Source organism: Babylonia areolata, chromosome 8 (genome assembly GCF_041734735.1).
Source record: "Babylonia areolata isolate BAREFJ2019XMU chromosome 8, ASM4173473v1, whole genome shotgun sequence".
NCBI classification, from domain to species: Eukaryota; Metazoa; Mollusca; class Gastropoda; order Neogastropoda; family Buccinidae; genus Babylonia; species Babylonia areolata.
In genome coordinates this window covers 21,722,886-21,732,746 of record NC_134883.1, presented here as the reverse complement: position 1 = coordinate 21,732,746, position 9,861 = coordinate 21,722,886, and the positions used below count along the sequence as shown (strand labels likewise).

The 9,861-nt window shown below is 43.7% G+C and overlaps 1 protein-coding gene across 1 annotated transcript; it reads left to right on the top strand.

The window, feature by feature from the left end:
* Window positions 1-715: 715 nt before the first annotated feature.
* Window positions 716-7,611, top strand: LOC143284646 (serine/threonine-protein kinase pim-3-like). The gene is made up of 5 exons (XM_076591528.1): window positions 716-934; window positions 1,432-1,535; window positions 1,944-1,991; window positions 3,572-3,935; window positions 4,752-7,611. Exons 1-5 carry the CDS (start codon window positions 862-864, stop codon window positions 5,108-5,110), a joined length of 948 nt encoding a protein of 315 aa, XP_076447643.1. The 5' UTR covers window positions 716-861; the 3' UTR covers window positions 5,111-7,611.
* The last annotated feature ends 2,250 nt before the right edge of the window (window positions 7,612-9,861 follow it).

Genomic DNA, 9,861 nt, shown 5'->3' with positions numbered 1-9,861 from the left:
ATGCAATAGTCCACAGTTAATAGAGCATAGCTGATTCTGTTGGAAGTGGGAGGTTTTTCAGTCTCCCTCTCTCTCTCTCTCTCTCTTTGCAGGAAACCCAACACACAGTCTTTGTCTGCAATTCCCGCCAAGTTGAGCCCAGACTGTACTCATTGACTAACGCGCGGGGATGTGGGGAGGGTGGCCACTGAAGGCAGGGGGTGGAGGGGTGGCTAAGGTGGGTCGTGCTGGGTACAGCCGTTCCCAAGCAGTTCGGGGTTTGTTTGTACCGGTGGCAAGCTGTCCGCGCGCGGCGTTGGGTGGGGAAGGGGGAAATGCCCTGTGATTGGCTGCCTCGGCTCGCGCACGTCAAAGCGGGAAGGCCCATGATTGGTCAAGAGGCTTGGCATCCTGTGAATGCCACACACGAACGAACTCTGCCCGCGTGCAACCTCATCACTTCACCAGGGCCCCCAACAGACATAACCCTCCACTAGAAAATAGTTCATGTCTGGTACGATTTATTTAGATTTTTTCTCAACTTTGAATTAATATGCAAAAATTTCTTATCTTAAACAGTAAAATGCAATCGCTTGATGAAGTTTGCTGAAGTAATAAAAACGTTTAAGCGGAATGCCCTCCCTGGAACGGGGAGTTAAGTTGCGAAAGCGTAAACGCGGAAGGATATACACAGCTCGCGGCAACGGGGTTCAACGTTCATAGTCAGCGCGTGAGGCTCAAATATCTCAGACCAAAACAGACTGTCGCTGTCGACGGGTGTGTCTTGCTTCGCTAGTTGGTGGGGGGATTTACTACTGCTGGATTTTGGATACTATTCTACTACCACTATTACTACAGCAGTGAACGCTTGTGTGGAGAATCATGTTTTCTGTCAAAGAAGGAGTATATGCCGGCAGTGCTCATCGTCAACAGAGTGAAAGAACAGCAGACAGAGGTAAGAACATTTCTTCCCAAATTTGTCTATCAACGATAGAGAATTTATGAGAAAAAAAACCCCATAAAATACACCACCCATATCCCCCAAAAAATTAAGGAACAATGTTTTGCCGTATACTGTACTTGTGTTACGCTTCCACACTATATACACAACCACCTACACAAGTTACATACCAATACACGCCCCAGCTGTGCTGAGATGTATAGATACATGTAATATGGAAACACTACGCTGTCAACGCCCACTCGTTGTTTCGCGAAGTGCCGAACAATCTGTGAACCTGTTTTACTTCATATTTATGTCTGTGCATTTTTGTTACTCAGCTATTTATGTAGTTTTTTTTTCATTATATTTTTTGGTGCTTAAGTGTATACTATCAAATATTTCCTTTGCGATGACCAAATATTTATCAACGATTAATCTGTTAATGAAATCGACATTGTGTGAAAATTGTTCCCTCAGTTTTTCTAACCAGATGTGTGTGTTTTGAACAGGGCGAGAGAGGAGGCTGGTGAGATGCTATGTGGTGGATGAAGTCCTGGGAAAAGGAGGATTTGGCACTGTCTACTCTGGCTTCAGAAAGAGTGACAATTTACCTGTAAGTATTTTTTTTTACATAGAAAATCTGCCAGTTATGTATCAAATATGTACTGATTAATTATGAAAAATTATTTATAAAAAACAAGTGGTTAAACACATTCACAAGAATTAATATGTTAAGATTTTCCTTATCAGAAGGTATATTTATTTATTACAAGGCAAATGGTAAAATGATCAAATGATAAGATGTAAGAACTTCAGTTGAACATGCTTACATTTGACAAACATGCATACTTGTATGTTTTAACAATGGTTTATACTGAACATTGTTATAGATAAAAAAAAAAGTCTAATACACATACATACTAACATTGACTATTGGTTAAGGCTTTGTTGAATATGAAACCTGAACTTGAATGTTTGATTTAGAACTGTTCACTGATGTCATGTTTTTGTTTTTTTTCAGGTCGCCATCAAACACATCTTGAGGGAAAAAGTCACCTTGTGGGGAAAGGTAAATACCACAGTACTTCTCTACTTCTCTGTTTGTTTGCAATGTCTCCAAGTGCATGTTCATTCACAAAACATGACATGGGTGTTTTTATGTACATTTCGAAATATCTCGTATTATGGTATAATACATATTTTTTGGCATTCCCATGATAGTGTTTTCTCTGTTGTCTTTAAAAAAATCTTTTTCTTGATTTATATATTTTTTAATACTCAGCCCTTGTATAACCCTCGAGATCGTCAGTGCTCAAAACAACACCACTTGAATCTGAACCAAGAGAAAAAGAGAGAAAGTTCGAGTGACAAAGGTACAGGAGCTCCATTAAGATTTTTTTTTTTTTTTTTTTTTTTTTTTTTTGCATTTGACGTTTGTGCATCCGTGGCGCGCGCGCGCACACAGACACAGACACACAGATCACACACACTGTGCACGCACGCCCACGTACAGAACGAACACCAGAGTTGCAACATCGCCGGGGCTTTCAATCGTACACGACCGCCGCCGCCGCCGCCGCCTCCTCCTCACCCCCATCACCATAGCCCCCCAGCCCCATTCCCCATCCTTTACCTCTCAGGCTCCCTCCCGTGTGCTGGTATTGATTTTCCCTCCTCCCGTCTCTCTCCCATCCCCCCCCCCCCTCTCCCCTCTCTCTCTCTCTGCAGCAAGCACACACAGCCAGTGTAGGTCGGGGATCCTCGAGTCACCTTGTCTGCCCCGCTAAAGCCCCAGTTCCACTGTGCCCTACATTGCTCTTGCCCCTTCCTCCCTCCCTCCCTCCCTTTCTCTCTGTCCTCCACCGCACACACACTCTCTCTCTCTCTCCTTGCGCCCGTTTCAACTTTTTTTTTTCTCTCCCCCGTTGTAGTTGGATCCACGTTGACTCAAGTGTGTGTCAGGGCTACACGGTCAGGTTGAAAGTGCTTGTTTGATGGCGATGCGAATGTTCATTGGGACTTTCTTTTCCCTTTTCTTTCCTGATTAAAAAAAAAAAAAAAAGAGAGAGAGAAAAGAATCATTGTCTTCTTCTCTTTGGTGGGGTGTTCGTAGAGTGATTACTAACACGGCGCGCGCTTTGCTTCTTGCTGCAGCAGCAGCAGCAGCGTCATTGATCACACGCCCGGGGCGATTGTCTTTCTAGGTCACTGGAGCGTGGGCGGAGGGAGGGGGAGAGTGTGGAGATGAAGGGGAAGAAGTGGAAGGGACGAGGATAATGGGGGAAATTGTCCATTTTTTTTTTCTCTTTTTTTTTTTTTTTTTTTTTAATTCTCTGGTGCCGGGGTTGAGAACGGAGAACAGAATCGATCCATTTCTGACGTGTTCTGTAGGTGTTTGGTTAGTTCACTGGACGGGTCGTTGTAATATCATGATGTTGTTTTTTTAAACGAGGCTTTTGGAATCCAGCATTTTTATTTATTATGATGGTGTTGGTCTTAAATGAAATAAGATAACATAATATCAGTGTATTCACAGGACTGGTGATATATGTTTGAATTGTTGAAAGAAAAGAAGACCCCCCCCCTCTCTCTCTCTCTTTTCTGTATGTCCTGGACTAACGGAATGTATCTTGTTCTGTGTTCGAGCAGGTCGGGGACCATGACGTGCCCTTGGAGATCAGTCTGCTGCGCAAGACGCAGAACGTGAGCGGGGTCATCCAGCTCCTGGAGTACTTCGAGGAGTCGGACTGCTTCTACCTGGTGATGGAGCGCCCGGAGTCCGTCAAGGACCTCTTCGACTACATCACGGACAAGGGGCCCCTGGAGGAGAACTCGGCCCGCCAGTTCTTCAGGCAGATCGTGGGCACCGTTCAGGACGTCACCAGCTGCGGGGTCCTGCACAGAGACATCAAGGACGAGAACATTCTGGTGGACCTCGAGACGGGTCAGCTCAAACTCATCGACTTCGGGTCCGGGGATGAGCTGAGGGACGGCTACTATTCCGACTTTGATGGTAGGTGTTATTAAAAAAAAAAAAATTCTCCCCATCCCCAACCAATATCCTTTTTGGGGGGGGCTTACCTGTATAGATCGGGTTTGGGAAGGAACATGTATTGATTTGGACGAAGTCCAGTGGTGTGAAAACGTAGATTACATGATGTCCTTGTACATCACACACACACACACACTCACACATTAAACATGTGTGTGGGGGGTAGTGTTTGCCATCTGATCATCGATAACAACTTCAGTTGATTCATCATCCCCCCTCCTCCCTCTATGCGGAGCACGCTACCGGTGGCCAGGGGTGGCGGACAGTTCACTACGTCTTGGCATCGTGCCACAATGACATTGTCTGACCTCTGCTGCTAATGGCGTCTGGCGCTGCTGCCGCCAGTTCAACGAGAGGTCACCCAGCGGACACTGCTGCTGCCGCTGACGGGAGGGAGAGGGAGGGCAGCGTAGGGAGGGAGGTGGTAGCAGGAAAGAGTGAAGGCTGCATACCGTTAGGGTGTAGCTTGCGGGAAGAGGAACTTGACACTGAAGGAATGAATTTGCCCAGGCTTTCAGTTTGTGTTGGGGGGTTCATGGTGAGGCGACATACATGAGGGAGAGAGGTTTCCAAAGTAAATTGGTTCACGTGGAGGAAATGATGCTGATGTCTTGTTTAGGATCGGAGACATATATATATATATATATATATATATGATTGGTATTTTTCTCATGGTCACATGATGCAGTGACACGTGTATGTATTGTACGCACTTGTTCAAACTTGATAAAAACATTCCTCCCGCTCAAAAAAAAGCATCCTGTTGTGTGTTTTCAGGAACACGAGTGTACAGCCCTCCAGAGTGGATCAGCCTGCAGCGCTACCAAGGCATGCCGGCCACCGTGTGGTCCCTGGGCGTTCTGCTCTATGACCTCCTGTGTGGAGACATCCCCTTCGAGCACGACCACCAGATCCTCCGAGCTCAGGTCACCTTCAAGACCAGGGTGTCGGCTCAGGCCCGGGACCTTGTGCGGCAGTGCCTTTCCCTGAAGCCCAGCGAGCGGCCCAGCCTGCAGCAGATCATGGACCACCCCTGGATGCAGGCCGACGTCTCGGCTCCCATGGACAGGCGTCAGGAGGACATCGTCAATGCCAACCTGGACGCCATCTCGCTGTCCAGTCAAGAAAGTATATGACAGGGTGTTGTACGTTCAGGAGATGGACAGCACCGTCCTGTTGTTTGTTGTTGACGCCCTCTTGACCTGAAGAATCCAGGAGGGTCTGCACGGAAACTGGCTGTTGGAGCGAGACAAGTTGGATCAGTCTCCTCCTGAAAACTGGACTCTGCGGGGCTGTTACTTTGGCATGTCCGGTCTCTGACAGACATGGTTTGTGGCAGTGCTGCACTCCAGAGCCTGTTGTGATATGGCACCGTGTTTTGGAGATGGAGTAGACAGCTGGTGGAACCCGCAGACAGTTCCTGGGCTGTTGGTCTTTGCAGTGTGCAAGGTTTGCTGAAGGACCGATTGATAACTGCTGGACTTTGATTGTAAGTCTGGGATGCCTGTTTGCTGTGCTTTCCAGAGTTGGAGGCAGAATACCAGCTGTTGCATTGCACTTGTACCAGACGACGATGGGATGTGTTCCATACTTTCCACTCATTCCAGATCTGTTGATGACACTCTGCACGTGTTGTGAGTCTGCACGCTCTCCAATATTCCTTATCTCCCCCTCCCTCCCTCCCTCCCTCCAGTCCCCAAGCCCTTCTCCCCCTCCCCTCCCTGTCCCTCCTGAAGAGTTCTTGATGTCAGTCACGATGAACATGAATGATGCTGAAGTCAAGGGACTGACAGAACAATGCTGTCTTGTCAGCATCGCCTTTCTTGCCAGTGCCTCTCACAGTCCCTGAGCCCTGTGCCCACACCATGCATGGTGGCATGTCCTGGCTCCAACAGGGACTGAAAACAACCAGCACATGTACCAAAAACACAGAGTTCCAGCCATAAATCCATATCTCCACTCATTTTAAAATGAAATGAAGTCCAATGGCTATGCTCTTCCACTGCCGTTTCAATGCAACGACCTTTGGCTTTTCCATTTCTCTTGCAGTCATTGGACAGCAATCAACAGTAATATAAATTTAAAAAAAAAAAAAAAAAATTCACTCGAATGCTTTTTTCAACCGCCTCCATTCTGTGACTTGGTGCTATTTATTCCTTTGGAGACCCGACCATTGCCTGACAATCTGGCAAAGCACTGCATTCATCTTACGACACAAAGAACACACTTGAAGAAAATTGGTGATTTGGACATTTCACTTTGCAAGACAGAACAATGCATCTCAAAAGCTCAAACAATAATTTATTGACTTTGCTAAAAGGCAGCGTGTTGATGCGAAAAGCTTGCATCGTTTCTTTCCATTGATGCTTGTTTGCGCTGGAAGAACGTGTGGTGAGTGAAGAGAGAGAAATTATGAATGCTTGGAAGTGGAATGGTGTGGAGATTTGAGGAAGGTTGCAACTGTTCTATTTATAACCTTTGAATGACAATAAAAAATAAAAAATGTACATGATGAATGGGAGAGAGAAAGAAAAGTTTGTATCAGAAGAATGGTGTGTGTGTGTGTGTGTGCATTGAAACGAAAGGAATCAGTCAGTCAAACTCAGGAACTTGTTATGAGTGATGGGTTGTTTGTTGCTTACGGGTCGAGACAGAATGTGAATGGTGGGAGCTGTGTTAGGCTTGTAGTTATTCTGTGTTGTGATCATGCTTATGAGCAGATGATGATTTTTTTTTTTTTTTTTTTTTTGTACTTTCTCAACTATTTTGTTGGTGAACCATGAAAGAAGGATGAACAGATCAGGTTGTGGTCTGAGATGGAAAAAAAAAAGTTGAATGATGGATGAAAGAGACACTGAGAGTGAACTAGAAGGAGAGAGAAGAGAGTTTGAGAAAACAAAGTGTTGATTCTTGTCAGTAGTGTATGCTGTAGTACAGACTGGTGATGTAGAGAACTGATACGTATGGAATGAGATATTCAGATATTGTAAACATCACTCATTGTTCATCACTTCATGAATACATTATTACATACATCATTTTGACCATTGCGAAGTCACTTTGCTCTTTAATTTATTATCATCATCTCATTGTCAGTCATTGTTGCCCCATTATGATTATCAAACTTGTCATCAGTGTATCTTTCATGGCTATAATTATTGTAGCTGTTTTGTGTTTTTATTCCATTCAGTTAACAAGATCTGTGATTTTTCATCATCAACTTGCACATTATGAACATAAGCAATAAGTTTCTTTTTTTTGTTTTGTTTAGTTCTCACAGCTTTCAGATTCAACATTTTGGACAAAAATATCAGATAACTATTGTATTTGGAAAACATTTTTTTTCATGGACTTTTACGTAAACTCTATCTATAGTGGTTCCCATGATTTGGTTTCTGAATTACTTTTGAGGATAGTTAAAAAAGAAAAAAAAGAAGTTTATGTGGTGGTTGGGGGATGACAGATCTGTAGTACTGAAGAGGGAGCTGTGGACAGTAGAAATAAGGACAAGAGAGGAGGGGGTGAGGGGGGTGGGGAGGTAGACTATGAAGTAGATAACAAGGAACAGAATAGTCACAAGAAAATTTCATGCATGTTGCCTGCCAAGACAAAAAAAAAAAAAGAAAGAAAAGAAAAATGCTGCCTGATTACGATTAACTTCATTGTATGTGCTCGTGAAGACGGCAGCAGAGTCAGAACAAACAATTTCCATTTTCATCATCACGCTTTTTCCTGTGTGCATTTTGATCACGGTCAAAAGCTCTCATCACCTGCATTCTGCACCTGTATATATATATATATATATATATATATATATATATATATATATATATATATATATATATATATATACATCAATAAATTAATTTATTGGAATGAATGATACAGAGCAACGGGTGTGTTATGAATGAAAATGTATGGTTTTTACCTTCATTTTATCCTTTCATCTAATTTATATTTATTCATATTGTATGGGTTTGAAACTTTTGTCATTGGAAATGTTTTCATTCATGTACTAAAGCTGTATTTTTGTAGTAAATATGAAATTTGATGACAAAGATGACTTGGAAAAATAAAATTTTGAAATGAACTAATTCTGTTTCTGTTATATATGTGTGCTGCGTGTGTGTGTGTGTGTGTGTGTGTGTGTGTGTGTGTGTGTGTTGCTCGTTTGTGTGTGGTGTATGTCTTCATGCATATGTCGATGTGATCATGCGAAAGCCTGTGGTCAAGTTTGCAAATAAATCAATGCACACTGTACACGTATGACATCAAGCATAAAAAAAATCAATACCAACCATTCATGAACATGTTGATGTGCATCACACTTAGAAAACAGAAGCTCTCTCTCTCTCTCTTCATAAATAACGCAAATCTAAATACTATAGTTAACAAATAATAATAATTGGAAAAAAAAAAAAACAGCAGCTGCACACAATATTCATGTACACCCACTACATATAAATCACACTTGCAATCAACATACACACGCACATAATTATGCATGCACACATTCTCTGAAGGACACACATAATCCCTAGACATAACATTGAAGTTTCATATCTCTCCAACCCCACATGCATACACACACACACACACACACTTTTAGTACAATGCAGTAATACTAAACAGAAGAATGATGAGTTGTACAAGATCGAGCAGAAACCTCATTACAGAATGTACTCCAATTACATCAATATCACTGACAAACGATCTGGCCAGAACTATCACTGTCATCAATACTGAATTAGGAATGTTATGGAAAAATATACAAAACAGCGGCAGTAGCTGAAACGTTGGGCAGATACCTCAGTGTGCATTACTTCGACAAGAAGATGATACAATAATCGGCGATATAGTAACGGTAGTCCAGGGATACTACAGAACAGACAGAACGCATCGCAAAACACACGTTAATTCTCATCAATGATTCGATTAAAAAAACCACAACAACAAAAAAACAACCAACAAACAAACAAACAAAAAAAACAAACAAACAAGTACACTTGTTTTGCCTTGACAGCGCAACTTCAGTTTCAGTTTCCTAAAAGAGGCGTCACTGCGTTCGGGCAAATCCATATACGCGACACCCCACATCAGTCTGCTTAGCAGATGCCTGACCAGCAGCATAAAATTAATAACCCAACAACAACGCGCATGATCAAGTCTTGAGTACATGCACATACTTTTGTTTGGGGAATGAAAACGTACTCAGCACTGGAATTCGTTCTTTGACTGGAGGGGGAATAAAACAGCGACAACAAATGATAATCCAAACAACAAACTCCTGTAGGCCTGCTTTATAAGCCAGCCCCACCCCCCCCCCCCACCCCCCCCCCCCCCCCCCCCCCCCCCAAGCTAACCGCCAGGGTCGTCTCCGGGCTTTACAGCTCTAACTAAAACGACTGCAACTAGAACAAGAACAAGAACGAATTGAACAATAACTGACGATGACATGGGCTGGATGACGGACGCTGTTCGGTTGTCTGTTAGGGGCCCAGTCTGTTGCTTCTGTGTGTGTGTGGGTGTGTGTGTGTGTGTGTGTGTGTGTGTGTGTGTGTGTGTTTTCGACAATCTGTGTGTGTGTGTGTGTGTGTGTGTGTGTGTGTGTGTGTGCGTGTGTTTCCGACAATCATCTGTCTGTGTTGCGTTTGCTCACAACTGCCTGTCCGTCTGTCTCTCTCGTCATTCTCTTTTTCGATATTTGTTTTTTGTTTCGTCTCCTGGCAACTCTCTGTCTCTCTCTGTCTCTCTCTCCCTCTATCTCTCTCTGTCTCTATCTGTGTCTTCGCCGCCCCCCCCCCCCCCCCCTCACCCTCCCTTCCCTTACCACTCTGTCTCTGTGCACGTTTACACCCACCTCCCCCCTCCCCGAACAAGCATTCAT

Bases quoted from the DNA above. Each gene is read 5' to 3' on its own strand.
- LOC143284646 (XM_076591528.1), top strand. From the start codon at position 862: ATGTTTTCTGTCAAAGAAGGAGTATATGCCGGCAGTGCTCATCGTCAA. The intron at 935-1,431 runs GTAAGAACATTT...TGTTTTGAACAG, and splicing joins TGAAAGAACAGCAGACAGAG to GGCGAGAGAGGAGGCTGGTG. The intron at 1,536-1,943 runs GTAAGTATTTTT...GTTTTTTTTCAG, and splicing joins GAAAGAGTGACAATTTACCT to GTCGCCATCAAACACATCTT.